Source organism: Sus scrofa, chromosome 11, assembly GCF_000003025.6.
Source record: "Sus scrofa isolate TJ Tabasco breed Duroc chromosome 11, Sscrofa11.1, whole genome shotgun sequence".
Taxonomy (NCBI): domain Eukaryota; kingdom Metazoa; phylum Chordata; class Mammalia; order Artiodactyla; family Suidae; genus Sus; species Sus scrofa.
In genome coordinates, this window is record NC_010453.5 from 33,386,839 (window position 1) to 33,413,579 (window position 26,741).

At 35.1% G+C, this 26,741-nt stretch overlaps 1 protein-coding gene across 4 annotated transcripts in view; it reads left to right on the forward strand.

The window, feature by feature from the left end:
- TDRD3 (tudor domain containing 3) overlaps positions 1 to 26,741 on the forward strand; it is a 182,576-nt gene that overhangs the window by 129,283 nt on the left and 26,552 nt on the right. For 2 of the 4 annotated variants that reach the window (XM_013980575.2, XM_021065650.1), the window contains 3 exons: positions 5,123 to 5,976; positions 15,855 to 15,980; positions 26,340 to 26,425. In XM_013980575.2, coding sequence (XP_013836029.1) covers positions 5,123 to 5,976; positions 15,855 to 15,980; positions 26,340 to 26,425 — 1,066 coding nt within the window. The remainder of the gene's footprint in view (positions 1 to 5,122; positions 5,977 to 15,854; positions 15,981 to 26,339; positions 26,426 to 26,741) is intronic. The other 2 variants (XM_005668459.3, XM_021065651.1) reach the window with 1 other exon arrangement.

Below are 26,741 nucleotides of genomic sequence, written 5' to 3' on the forward strand. Positions count from 1 at the left end.
CAGTGTTCTGTCAATTTTCTACTATATAGCAAGGTGACCCAGTCATACATACATGTATGCCTTCTTTATTCTCACATTATCATGCTCCATCATAAGTGGTTAGATATAGTTCCTAGAGCTATAGAGCAGGATCTCATTGCTTATCCATTACAAAGGCAGTAGTTTGCATCTATTAACCGCAAATTCCTAATCCATACCACTCCCTCCCCCTCCCCCTTGGCAACCACAAGACTGTTCTCCATGATTTTCTTTTTTGTGGAAAGGTTCATTTGTGCCATATATTAGACTCCAGGATAAGTGATATCATATGGTATTTCTCTTTCTCTTTCCAACTTACTTCACTCAGTATGAGAGTCTCTAGTTCCATCCATGTTGCTGCAAATGGCATTATTTCATTCTTTTTTATGGCTGAGTAGTATTCCATTGTGTATATATACCACATCTTCCTAATCCAGTCAACTGACAATGGACATTTGGGTTGTTTCCGTGTCTTGGATATTGTGAATAGAGCTGCAATGAACATGTGGGTGCATGTATCTTTTTTAAGGAAAGTTTTATCTGGATATATGCCCAAGAGTGGGGTTGCTGGCTCATATGGTAGTTCTATGTATAGATTTCTAGGGTATCTCCATACCGTTCCCCATAGTGGCTATACCAGCTTACATTCCTGCCAGCAATGCAGGAGGGTTCCCTTTTCTTCACACCCCCTCCAGCATTTGTTATTTGTGACGTCTTAATGATGGCCATTCTGACTGGTGTGAGATTGTATCTCATGGTAGTTTTGATTTGCATTTCTCTAATAATCAGTGGTGCTGAGCATTGTTTCATGTGCTTGTTGGCCATCTGTATATCTTGGCAAAATGTCTATTCAGGTCTTTTGACCATTTTTCCATTGGGTGGTTGGCTTTTTTGCTGTTGAGTTGTATATGTTGTTTGTATATTTTAGATATTAAACCCTTATCAGTTGCATCATTTGACACAATTTTCTCCCATTCTGTAAGTTGTCTTTTTGATTTCTTTTTGGGTTCCTTTGCTGTGCAAAGCTTGTCAGTTTGACTAGGTCCCATTGGTTTATTTTTGCTTTTATGTCTGTTGCTTTGGGAGACTGAGTTGAGAAAATATTCATAAGGTTGATGTCCGAGAATGTTTTGCCTGTGTTCTCTTCCAGGAGTTGGATGGTGTCTTGTCTTATATTTAAGTCTTTCAGCCATTTTGAGTTTATTTTGGTGCATGGTGTGTGGGTGTGTTCTAGATTCATTGATTTGCATGTCAGTGTCAAGGTTTCCCAGCAATTCTTGCTGAAAAGATTGTCTTTTTCCCATTTTATGTTCTTGCCTCCTTTGTCAAAGATTAATTGACCACAGGTGTCTAGGTTTATTTCTGGCTTCTCTATTCTGTTCCATTGGTCTGTACGTCTGTTTTGGTACCAGTACCACACTGTCTTGTTGACTGTGGCTTTGTAGTATTTCTTGAAGTCTGGGAGAGTGATGCCTCCTGGCTGGATTTTGTTCCTCAGAATTGCTTTGGCAATTCTAGGTCTTTCGTGGTTCCATATAAATTTTTGGATTTTTTGTTCTAGTTCTGTGAAAAACATCATGGGGAATTTGATAGAGATTGCATTGAATCTGTAGATTCCTTTGGGTAGTATGGCCATTTTTACAAAATTGATTTTTCCAACCCAGGAGCATAGAATATCTTTCCATTTCTTTATGTATTCTTTAATTTCCTGATTAATGTTGTCTAGTTCTTGGCATATAAATCCTTTACTTCCTTGGTCAGGTGTATTCCAAGGTATTTGATTTTTTGGGTGCAATTTTAAAAGGTATTTTATTTTTTATTCCTTTTCTAATATTTCATTGTTAGTGTATGGAAATGCAACTGATTTCTGAAAGTTCATCTTATATCCTGCTACTATGCTGAATTTGTTGATCAGTTCAAGTAGTTTTTGGGTTTAGTCCTTAGGGTTTTCTATGTATGGTATCATGTTGTCTGCATACAGTGACAGTTTTATCTCTTCTCTTCCTATTTGGATGCCTTTTGTTTTGTTTGTCTGACTGCTATGGCTAGGCCTTTCACTACTATGTTGAATAATAGGGGTGAGAGTGGGCATCCTTGTCTTGTTCCAGATTTGAGTGAGAAGGCTTTCAGTTTTTCCCCATTGAGTATTATATTTGCTGTGGGTTTGTCATAAATGGCTTTGATTATGTTAAAGTATGCTCCTTCTCTACCCACTTGGGTAAGAGTTTTTATCGTGAGTGGATGTTGGATTTTGTCAAATGCATTTTTTGCATCTGTTGAGATGATCATGTGGTTTTTGACTTTTGTTAATGTGGTGTGTGACATTGAGGATTTGTGTATGTTGAACCATCCTTGTGTACCAGGGATGGATCCTACCTGGTCATGGTATATGATCTTGTTGGTATGTTATTGAATTTGGTTGGCTAAAATTTTGTTGTGAATTTCTGCATCTGTATATTCATCAAAGATACTGGCCTATAGTTTTTTTTTTTTTTTTTTTTTCTTTTTTGGTGGTATCTTTGTCTGGTTTTGGAATTAGGGTGATGGTGGCATCACAGAATGTCTTTGGGGGTGTACCTTCTTCTTCAACTTTTTGAAAAAATTTAAGGAGGATGGGTTAAGGAGGATGGGTATAAGTTCCTCTTTGTATGTTTGGTAGAATTCACCTGTGAAGCCATCTGGTCCTGGGCTTTTATTTGCAGGGAGTGTTTTTTGGGCATATTTCATTTCATTTCTAGTGATGGGTCTGTTCAGTGGATCTATTTCTTCTTGATTCAGTTTTGGCAGGCTGTAAGATTCTAGAAATGTGTCCATTTCTTCCAGATTGTCAGATTTGTTGGCATATAATTGTTCATAGTATTATCTTATGGTTTTTTGTATTTCTGCAGTATCCGTTGTGATTTCTCCTTTTTCATTTCTAATTTTGTTTATTTGGGTTTCCTCTGCTATCTTGATCCACCTCCTCATTTGAGTTTATTTTTAAGAGGAGTTCTTATTTGAAAAATAGTTTCCTTTATAGATTTTTCTCTCACCATATTTTCTCATCGTAATAATGGAAATGAAGTATATTCATTAGTAGTAAACATACTTCTATTCAGTAATCTAATGTATACCATCAGTTAAATAGATTAGGAAATCTTTACCTTTTTTTTCTTTTTCTGAGTAGCTAAAATCACATTCTCCCATACCTACCAAGCCAAATTAAAACCTTCATTCTGTATACGTGGTTATTCAGATTGCCACTTGTAATCTAGATAATTACTCTCATCATGACTTAATTTATTTGTACTCCCTGACCATCATAGATTTTGGTGTCCCTAACTGGAATAATTTAAGAAAAATTGATCCCTATTCACAGGAGATCTGAAAAGCTTACTTGTCAAATATCTGTTCAAATCTTATTCTCAGCAAATAAAACACCTTGATATTTGATTTATTTTTGAAGCCGAAAAATTTCTCAATTCACTGTACAAGCGACTTTACCTTTCCTAAATAAACCTTGTAACACCTGTATGTTAATACTATTGTGAGACTATTGATAATGTGTATAAAATTCTAGCATAAGTTACCTAATACATAGTAGATAGTTAGCAAGAAGCGGCTGCATCCTTTATTCTCTAATATTGACTAGAACATGTGCCAGCACATGCTTTCTGATGAAAATGCTCATTTGTGCCCATTTTTCTTCTAAGGAAAAAAATTAATATTGATTGCAGTGGTTTAAAATAAAATATTTGTGTTATATTTATAAAGCAAATTTTGGGAAAAAGTTATTTTAAAAAATGTCTCTGTAGATGGTCTTGGCTATATTTGAGATCTTGCATATGTGAAAAATCTTTAACCTCTGTCATGCTAATGGGAGGTTTGGCTGAATATAGAATTATACTTAGAACATAATTTTCCTTTCATTTCAAAGACATTTAAAGTCTGCTAGATTACCTTCTAGCTTCCAGTGATTCTCTTGAGAAATTTATCATTTTGAACTTTGATCTTTAGTTTTGACTTGTTTTGTCCCTCAGAAACTTTTTAAAGTCTTCTCTCTATTCTTTGTTGATCTGAACATTTTATCTGGTATGTTTTTTTCTTCAGTGGATGTTTGGAAATATATGGAGACAGATTGTGCTGAGTTTGAATGTTTTGATGTTTATTACCTGGAGGTCATAGAGGTTAATTTTCTTGCAGATACAGGCAACATTCTCACCCAGAATGTCAGTAGTGCCCCTGTTAAGAAGTATTGTGACCCTGGTAAAATATAAGAATAATCCTGAACTGCATATTGATTATAGTGTTTGGCAAGAGAAATAAGATGTGTACACCAAAGACCAGTCAGTATGCTGTGTGAAAAAAATGTAGGAAGAAAGAGTAAATGACATAATATAAATTGAAGTAGAATAAAAATCATTATGTGAAATAGAGCTGACAAATTATTTATGAGTATATATTTATCATGTTACTGATTTTGGTTTCTAGTTGGACATTATCTACACTATTGTGCTTAATTATATTTTTGACACTTTTTTCTGTATTTCAAAGTAGTACGTGCTCTTAATTACTTTGATAGGTCAAGAAAACTATTAAGTCTTTTCTATAGTAGGGTATCTATTATAATCCAAACATTTAGTAATTCCTGATCCAGGAAGATTTGAGAAATCATTTTTTTTTATTTGCACAGGCTAGAACTTTACTGATAATAGTAGTAATATATTTTTAAATGAAACTGAGATTCATAGAAGTTGAGCAAGGGTTGTACTTACACAGTTTCGTAGCAGCTTCTGAGTTATCAGTTTGCAGTTCTGTTTCATTACTGTCTTGGGAAATGAATTATTGGAATAGCACATATTATAGATACTATTACAATATGAACCTTCAGTGACACAGATAAATAGCTTTTGAATTATCCTTTTTTTTTTGTGGTTCATATCATCGCTTTACTTTACTAATGTGGCTATCCAGGCAAACTGTATATTAGAAATACAGGACTCTAAGAAAGCAAAGAGAGATTAAATAATGAGGTAGGAAAATAGTGGAAGAGGTTAAAATATTAGTTTTATAATTAAATATTAATGCAGTCTTCATTTTAATATGCATGTGATTTACTTTTCAGAACCTAAATCACAGCTGCAGCAGCTTCATCAGGGACAATACAGATTGTCAAATACTGAGCAAAATGGAATAAAAGATAATAGTCAATCAAGATACCTTCCTCGAAATGATACCAGACAGTCAAGAAATGAGAAACCTCCTCGATTTCAAAGAGACACCCAAAATTCAAAGTCAATTTTAGAAGGCAGTGGATTACCTAGAAACAGAGGTTCTGAAAGACCAAGTACTTCTTCAGGATCTGAAGTATGGGCTGAAGAGAGAATCAAGTATGATAGGCCATATTCTAGATATGATAGAACTAAAGATACTTCATACCCTTTAAGCTCCCAGCACAATGATGCTGCATTTAAAAAAAGGGATAACTCTATGCAAAGCAGATCAGGTAAAGGTCCATCCTGTGCAGACGCAAAAGAAAATCCACTTCCTCAAGAATCCATCGATTACAATAATCAAAAACGTGGGAAAAGAGAAAACCAAACAGCAAATCCCAATCATTTTTATGACAGGAAACCACGAACTTCGATAAATAATGAAGCTTTTAGTGGTGTAAAAATCGAAAGACATTTTAATGTAAATACTGATTATCAGAACCCTGTCCGAATGAATAGTTTCATGGGTGTTCCAAATGGAGAGACAGAAACACCACTGAAGGGAAGGCGAGTAGGACCTATTAAGCCTTCAGGACCCATCACAACAACACCCTATGATGATAAAATATTTTATAATAGTGGGCCCAAAAGAAGATCTGGGCCAATTAAACCAGAAAAAGTACTAGAGTCATCTATTCCTATGGAGTATGCAAAACTGTGGAAACCTGGAGATGAATGTTTTGCACTTTATTGGGAAGACAACAAGGTATGAATGCTGCAGAATTATTAAATACTATTATTACTGAATGTAACATTTAGTGAGACTATGGAAAGCCATTGCTTTGGGACTGAGTTATGTTCTATGTTTGTACTTGTTTATAGTTTTTGAAAAGGTGTATAGGTATATAATTTATCAAAGGAAAAACAAAATATTTAATATTTTTTTATGATGCTTAGGAGTCCCGTAAGATTTGGGTAGGTTAAGTTTGATTTTCACTTGCATATCAGAAAAGTATTATAGAAATGGTTAAATGAAATTGATAAGTTGCTTCAGTTATCATCAACTGAACCATTAATATTTGCTTTTCTTTCTAGTAAAATTGTAGTGATTCACCGGGAATAAAATCACTTGAGTGGTACAGAGTTAAATTCTGTAGATTTCATTTAATTTAATGAAAATATACACAATCAGCCTATTTTTTAAAACAAATTAAAAGCAGGAATGTTAATTATTTAGCTAATAATAAAAAAAATTAATAATTATTAAACCAATAATTTAAACACTGTTTAGCTTTGCATTATATGCCAACTAAACGAGAAAGAGGGAAGTCATGGAAAAAAGGGAAAGACAGGGATGAGGTTGAGAAGGAATTCAGTGGATCAGGTAAAAGAGCCTGGCTGTGAGGGAGAAGACCAACGCAGAGCAGGAAGGGAAAGAGGACAGAGGGACCCTCAGAGTGAAGGGCCTTGTACCTGTGTGCCTTTCTGCCCATCATGCTCTTCCACGAAGTACTCTTCCGATCCTTGAGGGCTTGGCTTAGACACTTCCTGGAAGAAGTTTTCTTTCATCTGTCCCCTCCTCCCTCCTACATTATTGTCTTTCTCAACCAGTGCCTTGTTCACTTTCTGAAACTTTTCACAGTTTGTAAGTATTCTTGGTTTGGGTTCCTGCATTGATAGCACTATCATGATTTTAAGTTCCTTGAAGGCAGGACCATATCTGTCTTGTTTTTCTCTATTGCCTTGCTTCTCCCAGTGTAGGGATTTCATAATTATTGGTTGACTTTGTTAATTAGTTCATTCTCAAGGGGGCACTTACATGGGGAAAAAAATAGAGTGGTTAGGAGACTGGAAATATCAGCAAAGTAATAAAAACAGAACTAAGGAGTTACAGAGTGAGGGACCTAGATGGATATGAGAATCAAAAAATAGTTCAAATAAATACTTCAAATGAGAGTATTTTCAGTTGATAAGAATGTGCCCATGTGTATAGCTGAAAGGAGAGGTGAAGGTAAAGTTAACCGAAGATTTCAAGGAACTGAAATGCAGCCTAGGAAGTATGGTCGGATCTTTTAAAGGATACTATAGGGCTTGCGATCAGGAACCAGACCTCATTGTGTTCAGTGAAAGATGAAGAAAAAGCAGGGTATTAGGTGGTGTTAGATATTATCTGATGATAACAATAAGGAGGGGTCCAGGGGTCTAGATGGCATAGTCTTTAAAGGTTTTTGTATGAATGTCAGATAACATTTGTCTAAAAGCAGCATCTCTGGAGTTCCCGTCGTGGCGCAGTGGTTAACGAATCCGACTAGGAACCATGAGGTCGCGGGTTCGGTCCCTGCCCTTGCTCAGTGGGTTAATGATCCGGCGTTGCCGTGAGCTGTGGTGTAGGTTGCAGACGCAGCTCGGATCCCGCGTTGCTGTGGCTCTGGCGTAGGCCGGTGGCTACAGCTCCGATTGGACCCCTAGCCTGGGAACCTCCATATGCCGCAGGAGCGGCCCAAGAAATAGCAACAACAACAAAAGACAAAAGACAAAAAAAATAAAAAAATAAAAAAATAAAAGCAGCATCTCTACAGTCAAGTTTCTATTCAAGGCTAGAAGCAAGGGAGGAAATAGCACTAGCTGTGTCCTTTTTTTTTTTTTTTTTTAGGGCTGCACTCTCGGCATATGGAGGTTCCCAGGCTAGGGATTGAATCAAAGCTGCAGTCCCCGGCCTATGCTACAGCCACAGCAACCCAGATCCGAGCTACATCTGTGACCTACACCAGAGCACACGGCAATGCCGGATCCTAAACCCAGTGAGCAAAGCCAGGTATTGAACCCACATCCTCATGGATCCTAGTTGGGTTCGTTAACTGCTGAGCCATGAAGGGAACTCCAAGCTGTGTCCTTTTTTTTTTGAGAAAAGCATAAGACTTCCCAGAATTACCAACAATATCATTGGTTTGAACATTTTCAAATGGCCACTCCCTGGCTATTAGGGAGACTTGGAAAGTAAATACAGATATTGTTCTTCACTGTCTAGATTCTTGAAGCTGAGACTAGTCACTTTCCAAAATACAGGGACCATTTGATTTGACTAGTGGGGGGATTACTTATGCTTAACTGTTTCTCTATCATGGTAGAGGCAAAAAAATGTGAAGTAGTTGGAAATCAGTTAAATCTATAAACTATAATCATAGTTTATAGAACTTATGTTGTCTGCCTTAGAGGAAGTATCCGCTTCTGTCAGATGCTTCTATGAAAGGTTAAGATGAGGGTGGAAAAAAATTTTTGCTTTGGACAGTGTGGAGTTTTGCATTGAACAATGTGGACTTTGATGAGCAGAGGAAGTAAATGATTAAAATTCAATAATATCTGAAAGGCCTGGCAGGCTTTCCACTGAAATCCTGCAAAGATCATGCTCTAGTAGTAAGTGCAAATACAAATAAACTTTACAAAGCCTGAAGTCAACCCTTTACGTGATCAAGGATATCCGCTTGTACCCTGTCAGCCTATCCTTCAAAATATAATCCTCTTGGGGAAGAACTAATGTTTTCTAGGACCTCTTCAGTATTTCATCTACAATGTCTGGAATCCTATAAAAAATAATGAGACATGGTTAAAAATACAGAGAGACAAATAAAGCAACAGAGAATAATAATAGACTTAAGATATTCATATATTAGACTTCTATAAGTTCTTCAACAAATTCTGAGTATTCAACAAACCATAATTGAGTAACTGCTAAGTGTTAGGTGCTTAGAACATATCAAATAGTTTTTATTACTCAGATACCTTCAAATAACTGATGAGATTATTAAACCTTTACTTTTAATTATAATTTTCTCAGAAAATCAATACTGGATTCATCTATTGCCTCTATTAAATATATTCAAAATAATGTTATATGGCTTTTAAAAGATAGCACCTAACAATTCCCAGAATGTTTTGAGCTTTTAGAGTATTTTTAGAATAATTGGATGGTCTTCTAAGGCAATTACTTTGATTTTACTTGGCTGTATACTTTCAGTTTGGAGTGAGGAACTTTAAGCTCTATATAGATACACCATTAAGCAATAAGATAAATAATATTAACCCTCTCAGAAAGATGGCATTTGTTATCTTCTGAAACCATGTAATTTAAGAGATAGCTCAAATAAAAGTGTCTTACCAAGAAGAGACAACCTTCCAAATTTCTAGCCAGAGACCAGGGTAAAGATTTAAGAAAAGCATTGTGTATAACTGTTATTAAAAAACCATAATCTTAATTGCTTTGTAATGATGTTTTGGAGATAATTATTTGATTACTATCATTAAAAACATTCCTAGAGTTCCTGTTGTGGCTCAGCAGAAACGAATCTGACTAGCATCCATGAGGACACAGGTTCGATCCCTGCCCATGCTCAGTGGGTTAAGGATCTAGCGTTGCCATTAGCTGTGGTATGGGTTGCAGATGCAGCTTGGATCTGGTGTTGCCATGGCTGTGGTATAGGCCAGGGGCTACAGCTCTGATTCGATCCCTACCCTGGGAACCTCCATATGCCATGGGTGCAGCACTAAAAAAATAAAAAAATAAAAATAGAAACATTCCTCATTATATCTTGCCTTCTCCAAGCTTTATTGTCATAGAAGGATTTCAGCATTTGGGACAATTCTTCTTCTCCTTATACAATTGTCATAACTAGTTCAGCTTTTTCTGCCCTCTCAACTAGGGTATTGTAACAACCTCTGAATTGATCTCCTTGCCTTAAATCTTATTCCTCTTAATCTTATCATTGCAATTGCCACAGCTGTGATCTTGGTCTTAGAGCATGTCATTTTTCCTAATTAAAATCTTTTACCTGTAGATTATAACCGTACATATAGTGTCTCTCAGCTAGCCCTTACCTTCTTGCCCTATTGACTGACCCTTCTCACATCATGCCATAATTAATTTAAAACTGTTTGTCGTTTCCTACATTCATCTTTATGTTTTACATCTCTCTTTAGGGCACCATCTGTGGCATATGGAAGTTCCCAGGCGAGGGGTTGAATTGGAGTTGCACAGCCACATCAATGCTGGATCCGAGCCGTGTCTGTGACCTACACCACAGCCCATGGCAACACTGGATCCCCAACCCACTGAGCGAGGGCAGGGATCGAATGAGCATGCTCACGGATACTAATTGGATTTGTTTCTATTGCGCCACAACGGGAACTCCATGTTTTACGTCTCTTGACTTTCCCTGGAACATCTTACTCGTTTCTTAACATGGCTAAACACTCTTCACCCTTGAAGACTGTATCCATTGTCATCTGCCCCAGGAGTCTTTTCCCGAACTCTTCAGACTTAGCAAGTGCCATATCACTGCACCTTTATTACAGTACTTTCCACATTATACAGAAGTCATTTTTGATGGAAGTTGTCTTTATTAAACTGTACGTTCCTAAAAAGATATAAACTAATTTCTTTTCCTAGGATATATTTTGACTTTGTCATCGTTGAACTTACCTGAATTGACATAATTATCCAAGAAGCTTACAATTGAAGGGTAGGTCCGGAAACATAGCAACTTACAGAACACAGAAGTGTAAGGCTAAGAAGGCAGGAAGGGAGCGATATGAATATATATCAAGAGTTCTAAGACAAGGAAAATTCTAACATGGTGTTTCTAAACCTGCTAGCATCCAGACCTGGAAAGGAAACACCATGGATTAACTTAACTTTTGTAGTATGAAATACACTAATTAATCAGTAAAAAAACATTCTTTCTCTAAGCTTTATTGAAGTATAGTTGATTCACAAGGTTGTGATAATTTCTGCTGTACAATAAAGTGATTCAGGTATACATGTACACACATCCATTCTCCTTCAGATTCTTTTTCCACATAGATTATCACAGAATATTGGGTACAGTTCTCTGTGCTATACAGCAGGTCCCTGTTGGCCAATCATTCCATATACCTCAGTGTGCATATACCAGTCCCAAGCTCCCAGTCCATCCCTCTCTCCCCCTTCATCTGTCCCCTTTTTCTTTTTCAAAGTCTGTGAGTCTGCTTCTGTTATGAAAATAAGTTCATTTGTATCCTTTTTTTAGATTCCACATTCCAGCGGTATCATATGTTTAACTGTCTAACTTCGCATAGTATGATTTCTGGATCCATCCTTGTTGCTGCAGATGGCATGATTTCATTCATTTTTACCGTCAAGTAACATTCCATTGTATGTATTTGCCACATCTTATTTATCCATTCCTTTGTCAGTGGACATTTAGGTTGCTTCCATGTCTTGGCTATTGTAAATGGTGTGGCAGTGAACATTAGGGTACATGTGTCTTTTCAAATTACGATTTTCTCTGGGTAGATGACCAGGAATGGGATCACTGGATCATATGGTAGTTCTATTTTTAGTTTTTTGAGGAACCTCCATACTAGTTTCCATAGTGTTTGCACCAATTTACACTCCCACCAGCAGTGTAAAAGAGTTCCCTTATTTCCACACCCTCTCCAGCATTTGTTGTATGTAGACTTTTTGATGATGGCCATTCTGGCTGGTATAAGGTCGTACCTCATATTAGTTTTGATTTGCATTTCTCTAATAAGTAGTGATGTTGAACTTTTCATGTGTGTTTTGGCCATCTATATGTCTTCTTAGAAGTGATGTCTGTTTAGATCTTCTGCCTATTTTTTGAGTGGGTAGTTTATTTTCTTAATATTGAGCTGCAGAAAGTGTTGGTATACTTTAGAGGTTAATCCTTGGAGGTTAATCCTTTTCAGTCTCTTCGTTTGCAGATATTTTGTCGTGGACTATCTTTTCACTTTGTTTATGGTTTCCTTTGCTGTGCAAAAACTTTCAGATTTAATTAGGTCTCATTTGTTTATTCATGTCTTAATTTTTATTACTCTAGGAGATGGATCTGAGAAGATAATTGCTTCAATTTATGTCAGAGAGTGTTCTGCCTGTGTTTTCCTCTGAGGGTTTTATAGTATCCATTTTTTTTTTTTTTTTTACATTTAGGCCTTTAATCTATTTTGAGTTCATTTTTGGTATGGTGTTAGAGAGTGTTCTCATTTCATTCTTTTACATGTAGCTGTCTAATTTCCCCAGCATCACTTACTAAGAGCCTGTCTTTTCTCCATTGTATAGTCTTGCCTCTTTGTTATAGATCAGTTGACCAGAAGTGCATGGGTTTATTTCTGGGCTTTCTATCCTATTCCATTGATCTATATCTCTGTTTTTGTGCCAATACCATACTGTTTTGATGACTATAGCTTTGCAGTATAGTCTAATATCAGGGAGCCTGATCCTCAAGCTCTATTTTTCTTCTTTTTTCTTTTTGTCTTTTCTAGGGCCACGCCTGCGGCACATGGAGGTTCCGAGGCTAGGAGTCTAATCAGAGCTGTAGCCTCCGGCCTACGCCAGAGCCACAGCAACATGGGATCCAAGCCACATATGTGACCTACACCACAGCTCACAGCAATGCCAGATCCTTAACCCACTGAGCAAGGCCAGGGATTGAACCTGCAACCTCATGGTTCCTAGTCGGGTTCGTTAACCACTGCGCCACGATGGGAACTCCCAGCTCCATTTTTCTTTCTCAGGATTTCTTTGGCTAGTCAGGGTCTTTTGTGTTTCCATACAGATTTTTGTCCTAATTCTGTGAAAAAAATGCCCCTGGTAATTTGACAGGGATCACATTGAATCTGTAGGTTGACTTGGGTAGTAGAGTCATTTGATTGTATTGATTCTTCCAATCCAAGAGCATAGTATATTTTTCCATCTGTTTGTGTCATCTTTGATTTCTTTCACTGGCATCTTATAGTTTTCAGAGTATAGGTCTTTTATCTCTTTAGGTAGGTTTATTCCTAGGTATTTTATTCTTTTTTGAGGCGATAGTAAGTGGGATTGTTTCCCTTATTTCTCTTTCTTATCTTTCACTGTTAGTATATAGAAATGGTACACCTGATACATCTAGGGTGACTGCTCTTTTAGAAGGATGTAGAGAATAAGAATTTTTGTTGCATTTAGCATTTTCTGATTCTAGTGAATCTATTAATGTTACTGAATTCAGTTTCTGCTGCTTGTTGCTTGAAAGCCAATACTTGAGACAAGTGTTGGATAAAAGGAAAGATAGCTTTACTGAGGAAGCTGGCAGTTCTGGAAAGAAGGTGGATTCATATCCCAAAAAAACCAACTTCCTGTTGCCAATTAGGAGACGAGTTTTAAAGGAGAGTTTCAGGGGTGTAGAGGTAGGGGTGGTTGGAGGCTATATGCAGAACAGCACATTCAACTCTGACAGTCATCTTAAAATTGGTCACGCAGTGGTCTGATCAGCAGCATATGGTTGTTTTAAATACAGTTAATCTTCAGTTCCAATGTCAATTTATTCTTTTTCTTGAGGCCAGTTCTTGGAATTGTGTAGGATGGAACAGTTATGTCATTGCTGCAATCTGATCTTCATATGGTTAACTTCTTTCACCTGGTGAGGATTTCAGTATCTGCAAAATAGCTTAAAGGATATGGCTCAGAATATTATCTGTGGCTCTTGAGGAGAAACTAAAGGTCCTTGACCTTGCTTAATGACTTAAACTGTTATTACTTTTTCTTCCTTTTCTGTTTTCCTTTTTTTCTGCATTTTATCCTTTCTCTGATTAAATAGATTCTTTGATTAGAGTTTTTCTACAGACAAGAGGCAGGTGGAGAACAAAGGGGAAGGAGGTGTCTGTCCCAGGAAGGTCCCATGGGGTGCTGCTCCTTTACACTCAGTGATAGTGTTAGAGGAGAGTGTGTTATAGTAGAGCATCCTACTGCGCAAGTTTGAAGAAAACGTTCTTTAAGAGTAAATGGTTTTCTGGAGTTCCTGTCATGGCTCAGTGGAAAGGAATCTGACTAGAAACCATGAGGACCCAGGTTCGATTCCTAGCCTCAACCAGTGGGTTAAGGATCCAGCGTTGCCATAGGCTGTAGTGTAGGTCGCAGACGAGGCTCAGATCCTGCGTTGTGGCTGTGGTGTAGGCTGGCAGCTACAGCTCCAATTTGATTGCTAGCCCGGGAATCTCTATATGCCATGTGTGTGGCCCTAAAAAGACACACACACACACAAAGTAAATGGTTTCTTTTTCCATTTCATGCACTGTAAGCAACATTCTGACCTATAATTTGAGCCCTGAATGTACTGACCTATAGTGGAGGGAAATCAATCAGTTGACCTACTTCCAGTTACCTTAACAGATACATTTTAAATTTGTAGTTGTTGGAGCTCCCATTATGGTGCAGTGGAAACAAATCTGACTAGTAACCAGGAGGTTGTGTGTTCAATCCCTGGCCTCACTCAGCGGGTTAAGGATCCGGGATTGCTATGAGCTGTGGTGTAGGTTGCAGATGCAACTAGGATCCTGCATTGCTGTGGCTGTGGTGCAGGCTGGCAACTGGAGCTCCGATTTGACCCTTAGCCTGGGAACCTCCCTATGCCAAGGGTGTAGCCCTAAAAAAGCAAAATAAATAAATAAAATTACAGTTGTTATATAAATTCAGTTCTTTGTGAGTTTGTTAATGTGCATTAGTTCTCAGAGACAAGTAACACTGGGTAAACTGATGAAGTAAAAATGTCTGGTCTTACAATGTCTCAAATCCTATAAATCCTAGATAGGAGTAATGTATTTACTTCTTACCTGACAACCCTACACCACAGCTGCCCGTATGACTGCAGCAATGAGTCTTTTTCTTTGAGGTTTGTTTTTGTCATATATTTCTATTTTTTAAATAAATTGCTTCATAATTATATATTCTGATTAGTAGGTAAGAATTATCTTACTAATGTCAGTAAAAGGGTTTCAGTGACGAACAACAAGACAACATTAGTTCTTTTTTATACCCGTTAGCATGTGAATATTCTTCTCTACTGACCCTGTTAGTTCTGTCCTAAAATATTACTGTTGCTCAGTATGTCAGAACTCACATGGATGAGAGAATTTCTCTTTTTTTCTTAGCCAATTTATTATTATCCAAAGGTAAATTTTATTTTTTTAAATATTATCCTCCTAAAAACTATTTTCTTTAAAATATTGTATATTTCAAAATTTCCGAGTAAATCTTAAAAGTTCTCATCATAAAAAAATTTTGTAACTGTGTGGTGATGGAAGCTGTCTAAACTTGTGATGATCATTTCATAATATATATATATGACACATTATTATATAGTAACCTAAAACTAATACAATGATATGTGTCAATTATGTCTCAATAAAAGTTGTTTTAAAAAATGAGCTTTCGGAGTTCCCATCGTGGCACAGTGGTTAATGAATCCGACTAGGAACCATGAGGTTGCGGGTTCGATCCCTGGCCTTGCTCAGTGGGTTGACGATCCAGCGTTGCCGTGAGCTGTAGTGTAGGTCGCAGACGCAGCTCGGATCCTGCATTGCTGTGGCTCTGGCGTAGGCCGGTGGCTACGGCTCTGATCAGACCCCTATCCTGGGAATCTCCATATGCCGAGAAAGCAGCCCTAGAAAAGGCAAAAAGACAAAAAAAAAAAAAAAGAAAAAGAAAAAACAAGAAAAAAAAAAAAGAGCTTTCAAAAAATATTAACATTGTAACATTTTGAATATTTACATTTCCATCAAGTATCAATTTTTGTAGACAATGTTGATTGTCATATTAAAAACTCCTTTTTGTGTCCGCAGTTTTACCGAGCAGAAGTTGAAGCTCTTCATTCTTCAGGTATGACAGCAGTTGTTAAATTCATTGACTATGGAAACTATGAAGAGGTGCTACTAAGCAACATCAGGCCCATTCAAACAGAGGCATGGGTACGTGATCCAAATTCTGTACAAAGGTGTAAGCATTTTGAAGGAAATACATAGCTCTAGAAGATTAGTCATAATAATACAAAATTTGCCAGTGGAAAAAGTATTTTGAATTTGTTTAAAACTAGCTACCACATAAGTAAGATTTTAATTTTAATAATTACATTGACAACAATAATAATGAATGCATCAGAATCACTTTTCCTGTATAATGTTTTGTCATATTATGCTTTGGAAATAGGTACCCTTATTTATGTTTGCAGAAATTTTGTATGTTTTTATGAGTTTTTAATGCTTATTTTTTTCCTTCCCGGTTTGTTACTTTAAATTTGACTAAATTATGTCCAGCAGTTGTCAAATTTACCTCTCTGTGGGATACATGTATATTCTTTATTATTTGATTTACAAGTAAAATTAAGAAAAACACTTCAATTTACATATGAATTCATACTGCATTTACTACACATATATTTATATATTTTTAAATTAAATTTAAATATCTTTGTTTAATAATTATTTGATTAATTTTGTTGTCAAATGTTATGTCAAAGCTGTGATGATTTTGTTGATATACTTTAGAACATATTGGCCTCATGGAGTCCCATTTTATACAGGACTTATGTGACTACATAAACAGATATTCAACTACATGTAGGCAAAAACAGGAGGACAAGGCATATTAGAATTTGTCTCATAAAGTTTTTAGAAATCTCTTTCTCTAATTTGTGGGTAGCTATAAATAAGCTTATCGCTAGAAGTCTATTTTATTGCTATTTCCGTAAAGTATAAAAAAAATACTAGAAAACTATGTATCATTTAGACAGTAGCCTTCATCATTGAAGGATACACTGTTTTCTCAAGAGATGCTTTTAGTTTAGCTTTAGTCTTTCTAGAATTTTCTGTCATACCTCAGTGTCACTACCTCCTCCCCCACCCCCACCCCCAAAAGAACACAAATAAAACAACAAAAATCCTAGAAGTAGTAATGTGTGCAGCCATAGAGCTTTTATTCTTTATCTTTTTATTCTAGAAAAAGGATCATTTTCTAGATACTGCTTCATATTTTATAGTACAACACTCACATGTTTAATTAAGAGATTCTTTCCCTCACTAAACTAAAGTTTAGCTGCTTTTTCTCTAAAAGACTGAAATACTACCAATGTCTAATTTATGTCTTTTCTTGGAGAAATTTGATGTAACTATATCTTCTGCTCTTTTAATTTCCATATGATGGCTATTTGTATTCTCTTTTTTCCATTAATACATCTTTTTTTTTTTTCATTAATACATCTTAACCTAGGTTTTTTTTTTTTTTTTTTTTGGTGGGAAGGGGGTTGTCTTTTGTCTTTTTAGGGCCACACCTGTGGCATATGGAGGTTCCCAGGCTAAGGAAGGGGTGGAATTGGAGCTGTAGCTGCTGGCCGGCCTGTACCACAGCCACAGCAGTGCGGGATCTGAGCCTTTTCTGCGACATACAGTACAGCTCATGGCAACGCCTGATCCTTAACCCTCTGAGCAAGACCAGGGATGGAACCTGCGTTGTCATGGATACTAGTAGTGTTCTTTGACCACTGAGCCACCATGGAAACTCCCCATCTTAATCTAGTTTTGGTGATAAAAGTACTTACTGAGTCTATATTTATGGAAGTTGATTTCTTATTTGCTATCCATTATGTGATCCCAGTGTTTTTAGCCATTACAAAACAAAGAGTCAAAATAAAATTTTTACATTTAGTTGTTTTTTAGGAGAAATAATAAGATTATTACTTCTGTTCTTTTTGGAGCTCCTGCTGTGACTCACCGGGTTACGAACCCAACTAGTATCCATGAGGATGTAGGTTTGATCCCTGGCCTTGCTCAGTGGGTTAAGGATCTGGCATTGCTGTTTGAGCTCTGGTGTAGGTTGGCTCAGATCCTGCATTGCTATCATGTAGGCCGGCAGCTGCCGCCCTGGTTCAACTGCTAGCCTGGAAACTTCCATGTGCTGTAGGTGCGGCCCTAAAAAAAATAGTTCTTTCCTTCCTAAAGAAAAATTTGCTTCCTTATTTTGTTTCTTTCCTACTTCATTTTTCATTTCCAGAATGGATATAACTGAGGAGCATGTTTCTCATTCCTCACTGTAGCTCTTCCATTCAGAGGGGTTTGGTACAGAAGTGATCATTTTCTTCCTACAGTTAGTGACTTTTCCTTTTTTCCTCCCTTAAAAGTTGTCATTACTTTGATGTATTATTGATTTTAGGTGTCTTTGTAAACTTAGCTGGCCAGTAAATTTATCACTTGTCACAGCTCATATAGTGATTCTGAACCACAGGCAATACTTTCCTATTCTCCCTGCCTATTTGTAAACACTCATCTAGGCTTTGTTGTGCTATTTTTTTTTAACCTATTTACTTTTTCTGCAATCAACTTAAAAATCTTTTATAAAACGCTTGAAGTATTTTACAGGAAGAAGCAGGATAGCATTACTAAATCTTTTGTAGATTCTGGTATTTTTTTTTCTCCTATCTACAAATAATCAAGTCATTGATGTTTTATGATTTTGCATAAATTAGTACAATTTTTTTGGATCATGAACATTGTTACTGAGGAGAGGATCACCCTTTCTTCTTTAGCCGCATGAATGAATAATTGACTTAGTTGTAAAAGCTGCTCCTTCTTGATATATAGAAGCCACCAGCTTAGCTGTCTCCATTAAAAAAAAAAAAAATACATATGTGCCCATTATACATAAAAAGCCTCTGAAGAAAACCGTCTATGTGGCTGACAGTAAGTTTAATGTAGAATTAGTGTAGAGTTCTCTTAGTCTCTGAGAGTATTGATATTGGAAACTATGAGCAATTTTTTTTTGTAACTGGGGAATTGTAACAAGTTTTAATTTATAATCAAAGCAAAACATTCACAGTACCAATAAGAAGGTAACTCTTAATTGCTATCATACTCAAAAAAAATTAAAGGGCCACAAAGGTATAGTGAGGTTGTTAGAATCCTTAGCACAATTATTTGCTCACACTATGGATTGTGTAATTTTTAATTTTTTAACTCTTACACTGCATATATACAGTACTATTTTAAATTGTGAAATGATATTGTATATTTTGTTAAGGTTTATGTTTGTTATTTGCACAAGATTTTTGAAAACCTCTTATTTTCCTAAAAATAGCAATGATCACTTATTGAAAATTTTTTTAGTAGTCTGCAGGAAAAATAGCCCAAAAAGCCTGCATGAGAACCAAAGCCTTTATAGAAATCAGTTGCCTATATTGTCTCTTAAAGCTATAAGGATAAATTATTAAATAAGAAGCATGAAATGTTAAGAGACTTATTGGCAAATAGTCTCTTTTATGGAAAATTAAAATAAAATTCAATTTAATTGTTTAACTAAGTGTTAATGTTTTTCTCATGAAGTTTGAGCATTAGGTAACTTAAATCTGTTTGTAGACAAATTTCTGTTTTTCCCTTCTGTTTGGATATACCTTTTTACTTCTAGAACGTACTTACACAGTGATGGTATTTTGATGATAAAAATATATCTTCTGATTATGATTAAATAATTTATTTCCTTCAAAATAATCTACTAAACTTTTTTTGTTATATCATCCTTGTATTTTTTTTCTTCTAGCTAGATTTAACCTGGTTCTTTTAACTAAGGTAAAATAGTCTGTCTTAGTTTTAGTGTCTTTATGATAGTGAACTCTCTAATTATCACACATAATGTGAGATTCACAACTCATTCTCAACTAGATAAGTACCCTCATTTTTTTTTAGTGTTCTTTGTATATTTCAGGATTTTTTTTATTTTACCAAAGTAAATGAAGCATTATGGAATCTCATGTTATTTGTATAACTATACAGGGAGAAAACCATAATGTTATCTTATATTTCTGGCCACTGTGTGAGCAAACATTAGGGGCAAAAGAAACCTGCTATTTGTGTTTTCTGCCGGTCCCTTTAACACTAAAGCTAATACCAGGAAACCAGTAATATGCCACAAGCAATTTAGAATTACGGTAAAATACTCTGGCACTGCTGCTTAGACAAATCTTTTGTGTTTTTAGAATGTTGCTTCTGTATTGCTTTTCTAAACCTGGAAAGACATTGTCAAGTTCCAAAAATATTTATGACCTGTAGCCTGCTAAGACATTTATATCCCAAGAAATTATTTTAGAACATGCTTATTTCTAAATTTTCTTTTTAAAGGTCCATAGTATTTGCTTCTTGGTATCAGGAGATGATCTTTGTTCAGGACTGTTCCAAATAGAAAAATTATGATTGTGTAGCTAATGTTTAGTTTTAAGATGCTAGCATACACATAATCTTGGGCAGTAATTCTGGCAAATGACAGGTGGATTTTTACTATCATAAACATGATCATCCTATCATAAATATTTTTCTGTAGCATATCATTTATTGAACAAATATTCATTGCACGTATAGTTAGGTGTGAGGCATTGTTCTAGGTGAAGGCTATATATTAGTACACAAAGCACACAAAAGTCTTGCCCACTGCGCAAAGCTAGAAGAAAGTTCCAGTTATGTGAAACAAACTTAAATCTCTCATGAGAGTCTTCATTTTTACCTTTTGAAGCTTTCAAACAAGATATAAACGGAAAAAATCTTTTTCACTGACGTTTAAATAATGTTTAGGTCTTTATTTTATTTCACCCTGAAGATGCAGTTACTGCAGAAGAAGAAACTGATTTAATGAATTTTATCTATTTAAAATTTCTTATCTATACATTTGTTTTATCTATTTAAAAAGTAAAATTTCTTTTTAGGTGATTTTGAGGTTTTTTTTTAATAATTGTAATTTTTTTTCAGTTTTAACAAACTTTAAAAGAAATATCAACCTCAGGTTTTATTTTCGAAGTAGCTTTGTGCAAGATTTATTTTGTAATGACATCCTGGGACGCATACTTGAAAGTTACCTTTTCAGAATCAAATAATGTTTATAAAAAGCCATAAATTATTCTACTACTAGTAAAAATATTAGAGAAATATATCAACCCCCCTCCAAAAAAAAAAACTCTAACCTATTTAATGAGGAAGGAGATCAAGTGTTGTTATATGTAAATTGAGTTAAAATGTATCCTAAATGTATTATAACAAGGTCATGTTAGTAATTTTAATGATATAGTGATAAATTTAGGCTATGTCTAGTTTGTATTTGATATAAAAAGATCATAATAGGTATTAGAAAGAGGACAATTGTTATAGAAACCATTAACTTCAAAGGGAAATTAGAATTATGTAACAGCGAGGTTCTGCCAATTAGTATCCAGTAAAAAGTGCAAGCACTTATTTGATCAAAGTTCAAAAGACTTTTCATTTTTGCTAATAAATTCTTAAATAAATTAGTGGGTATAATTTACCATATTTAAATTTCTGCACTGAAAGCATAATTTGAGTAAGGTCAGTGAAATACCAAGATACATCTTCTTCACTATACATATTTTGGGACACTTGCCTTTCAAAGATTGCCATATACTCAGTGCTCATTTTCTTTTGCAATATAAAGACAGAGTAAATCAGAAGGAAACTGTATGGGTAGTTTAGCCCATTTAAGAACATAATATTCAAATTATGAGAGATGGAATTTGGGGGGTTCCATGCAATTATCTTTAAGCTTTGTTTTAATAAAGTTTGGTTGTGTTTGATGTGCTTTATTTATTTCTTAATCTATCACCCAGTTTTTTCACAATTCCTATAGGAGTTGTTCATTATGAAAAAAGGACTTTACTGGATCTATGAAAGCTGCTAACATAGAGGGAGAGATGATTCACTCATAAATGCATGTCATATATAAAGGTATATCAGCTTAAATACTGTTGACATCTACCCTCGAGTCCAAATTCAGTTTGTGGCAGCTAAACCTAAGAGATTATTAGGAAAATTTTGAGATCTAGTTTTGACCCAGCTACATTATTCAATATAGATTTTTTATTTCACCGTTTAACTTAATACTAAGAGAGTAGCATGCTACATTTAAGAACCTGTACAAAAGTACTGCTTGAATTTTGCTCTCTGATAATTTAAAATATTGCACTCTTTTCAAAGGAACTGTATATGAAAATATCTTTAAAAAGTTACTGGGTAATCTGAGTTTTCCTTTACTTAGCAATGAAAATATATCATTATTATTTCACGTTCCTTTTTACTGAAAGTAAGATATTCCCAAAGTGCAAGAACATGGTAGGGTATTACCTAAGATATACTGTCTTTTTGGTTTGTTTCTAACTGTAATTATAGTTCATAAAACAATTTAAGCTTTATATCATTTAAATATTAAGTTTATCAAGTTAGCATAACTGTTCGAAAAATCTACAGTGTTCTTTTTTTGTATACATGAATAATACCAGTAGATATTATTTTAATCTTTTATGTTGCCCTTTTACTAATAGCAGCTTAAAGTATGGATTATGGTTCTGTTAATTGAGAACTAAATTCGAGATGCTTTAGATTTATGCTTAATATTGTGCAATTTTGATTTTTCCCTCAAAGTAGTCTTAAGGAGACATCTGTATAGCTCCCCTCCCCCACCGTAGCTGAAGGGGACTGGAATTGTCAAGAGAACTTATTTTTTTCCTTTGACAATTTTGGGTCAGTAAACCCAAGATTTGTTCTCTTTGAAGTGTAAATTTTATTTTTTCTTTTAGTTTACTTATCGGGACTTTTAAAACTGTAATTTTAAACTACACTGAGTTTTACCATTCCTTTACATATATATGCAGAAGACTTGCCAATATACTCATTGCACAGGGAATAAAGTAGTAAAATAAATGAATCTGAGAAATGTCTTTATTTTGTTTTATTTCTTGTTCCCAATGATGTTAATCTTTTATTGGGCATGTGCCTTCACTAGGCACTCATGTTGGTGTATTTGAAAGATTTTTTATAAATATGAACAGGTATCCTTCTTGAATTTAAAAAAAAAAACACAAACAACACTCAAAAAAACAGTGCAAAAAATAACTCTTTTAATTTCTAGTGAACTTCTGAGTCTCCTCCATCGGCACTTAAAAAGGCAGAAAAATGTTGCTCATTGTGCCGTAGACTTTATTCCTTTTCAGATGGAGCTCCTGCGGTACATCTTTCTACTTCTCAAGTCAGTGGTTGTAAACTTTGATGGTGATGGGCTAAAAGGGATTTATGATACATATTTGATTGCACATCATAGTGAGTTAGTTGTCTTAAAAGCGGTTTCTCCTACAACATGTTCCCTGATCCTTTGCCTTTCTGTAAATAGAGGACAAAATATATTCCTGAAAGTTTATGTCCCTTCTAAGTACTTATGCTATAAGTAGTAGTGTTTTATTACATAAAAATATAATTGAGATCTTCTTTTACATCTAATTATACACAACTCACTGGTCTTTTAATTTTAATGTAACTCTAATTCTGGAAACTTGTATGAATTAAGTAAACTTTTTGAAATTGTCTTTTATGAGGACTTCCATTATAGCTTTTATAATATGGCTGTTTTTTTCTGTAACTCTTGCCTAATAACCCACATAATATTTATATGTTCCAGCAGTAAGGCATTTGTGGGTACTATGTTTGTTATTCTCTAGTAATCTAGTCTAAAGCAAAATCTGAAATCCCTTTGTTCAGCTAGCATTGGCTACTGAATCAAAGAAAATGTCAAAGCACGTTAATTCCACCGAGTATGTGGGCATTCTTAAATTAAGAAGAGGACTTTTAAAAGACCAAAAACTCCTGTTTTGTTTCAAGATTTATATTTCTCCTTTACTTATAGCCTGGTGTGCTCTGAACCCTTTGAATAGTATTGTTTTCAGTTAATTAAAAGCTTGTTAAAAGCCTCAAAGAAAACAAACTCTTAGACTTAACTGCTCTTGATCTTCTGTTCTTATTTTCCTGGTAATAATTATTAAGATGCATGGATAATCTTGGATCTAACTCTGGAGCTCATTTGAGAGATCGAGAGGGGAAAAAGTTCTTATTTTAAGAAGCATGTTTTTTCCAAGCACTTATAAACGGGCAGAATGTATGATTGGATAATAGCTGGTGAAAATGCAAGGAACTCTATAAGTAAGTAGCAGATATATACTGTAAATACCATCTGGCTTAGAGCTTGAGGGAATTTGATTTTAAGTGAGTGTATGAACTGACTTGGTAACTAAAACAGTGAAAAGAGGTCAGTAATTATTTGTTGAATGATTGATGTAGGCCTGGTGGTCTCCATCATTACCAAAGAGTCCTTCAGACATGAAGCCTGAGTACAACAGTTTACTATGATAATTTTTCCGCAGATATTCTTGGAGTGCTTTTTGTAACAAGGTTAGTTTAGAAAATAGATTGGCCTCTATACCCAAGGAATTTAAAGGCTATAAGAGAAGTATAAGTTAAATTTCCTTCCTTGAGAAGCCACTTAATAAATATTAATAAGGTCTCTATCAGACTTGGATGATCCCAGTCTGGGAACCATTGTCGGCATGGTTTTTGATTATAATTTTGCTTTGCCTGTTTAATCAATGAGATAGTGCAAAGGAAGTGAGTATGGAAGGTGACAGTTGACTTTTTAAAATAAGTATTAACTTTAGCCATTTTTAATTGATTTTATTTTGTTTGAAGTATACTCATTTTTTTCCTAGATCATATGATTTGGAAACTAGGGTCAACCCTTCTAGTCATGCTTAACCAAGAGCCTATTATACAAAGTAAGATATTAGAAGTCAGCTTAATTCTGTTTCTGTATGGATTCAAATTCTAAAATGTATGGACTTTTTTATAATGTCAGTAACCATTTTTGGTACTATTCAATGCATGATTAAGGAGAATATAATGAGCATCTTGTTTTGAAAAGACTTAAGTAAATAAATAAGGCTTAAAATAATGTGTAGATAAGTATTCTAGTGTTTTTTTTTTTTCATAAAGTGATCAGGTAATATAAATCTTATTAAGAATTCCTGAATTTGACCATCAGTACCCAAACCAATGTTAGACTTAATTAGACTTTTAAAATATGGAATTGAAGTCTTAGGGTAAATAAAAAAGGGAGACAAATCAAGAATTTGAGAGTATTAAAAAAAAAAAAGAAAGAATTTGAGAGTGTTAGTTCAGAAAGCCTTTGAAAGCTTTAGGCACAAATGAAAATACCCCTGATTGATCTTTATGTGCCCTTATTATGAGTGTTAATGTTTACCTAGCACTTGGCCTTACTGATAATCTTTCTCATAAATAGACTGTTAGAGAGTGAGATGTGTTAGAGCTGATTACAAAATGTCTAGAAATGATAAAACATTGGTCACACGCCCAGTCCATTTAAACTGTATCATTGTATTCTTAAGAAATCATAAAAGAAAAAAATTCTCATTGAATATGTTTAAAACTTATTAAAAATATAAAATGTCCAGATGATAAAATATATACTTCCCTAAGAAAATTTAAGAAAATATACAAGAAACTTGAGACTGAAAACTCTGAAATTTGTTATAGAAAATTAATTGTGGAAGGCTATAATAAATGCATTTTAGATATAATTTAGAAATGAATATAAGATTTATGTTTCAAGGGGTTCTCCTCATGGCACAGTGGAAGCGAATCTGACTAAGAACCATGAGGTTGCTCAGGGGTTATGGATCTGGCATTGCCGTGAGCTGTGGTGTAGGTAGCAGATGTGGCTCAGATCTGGCATTGCTGTGGCTCTGGTATAGGCCATTGGCTATAGCTCCGATTATACCCCTAGCCTGGGAACCTCCATATGCCATGGGTGCAGCCCTAAAAGGACAAAAGACAAAACACAACAAACAAAAAAAAAGATTCACATTTCACGAAAACGATATGCACATTTTTGTTTTGTTGAAGACACTTTAAATTGGCTATGAAAAGACTGAATATTCTATTCATTCTAATGATTAAAATTGCTGTAATAAAAGTAATGACTGTGGGAAGATGTTTAAGAAAGGAAAAAATGTGGCCACAGAGTAGGCTAAAGGTAGATTTGGTATCTTGGTTCTTAAGTATTTTTCAAAATAATTTTCATAATGATGGAATTTAAAAGGTATAACTAAAACTGATAAGCAAAATTTTTTAAACAAACGGCTTTAAATAATTTTAATTATTAAAAACAAGTTTTGCTTTCTGAAATGAGAATTGCTATGCTTTGAAGTTCCAATAAATTACACATAAATGGCAAACTACAGACATTGCTTCCTATCTGTTGCCATTCTTGGGCCCAAGGCTGAGAAACATTTTCAGATTCTGTGTGCTTTATCCTGAAAGAATTTGATGAAAAGGGGTCATTAAGAGAGTTAAATGTCTGTTTGCTTGGCCTTTGAAAGAAGGAAAGAGGGCAAGGCTGGTCTTGGGCAAATTACTTCCACCTCCCTTTTGCCCCTGCTTCAGCTTCAGGGGAGCTGGAAATGCACAGGAGGAGTCAGAAGACTTGGGTTGAGGCCCGGCTCTGCCACTTACTACCTATGTGAATTTGGGTAAGTTATTTAATGTCTCTGAGACTCAGTTTCAGTTCAGGGTTGTTGTGAGCATTAAGTAATATGATCAATGGAAATAGGCTTTATAAATCCTCAAGGTCTATAGAAACTTAAAATTTTATAATCATAACCTGGCCTTCTTCTTCCCATTCTTCTACTGCCTTGTGTCCTTGGCTATGCATTTTTGAAGCAGCTGGAAATGACCACTCCTTTTGCTTCTCCCTATGTCCTCTCCATAAGAAAACTGTTGTTCCCATTCTCTGCATGCATCAGACTTCAGTATTTTAAGAATATAAGACCAGACCAGTTAACTTGA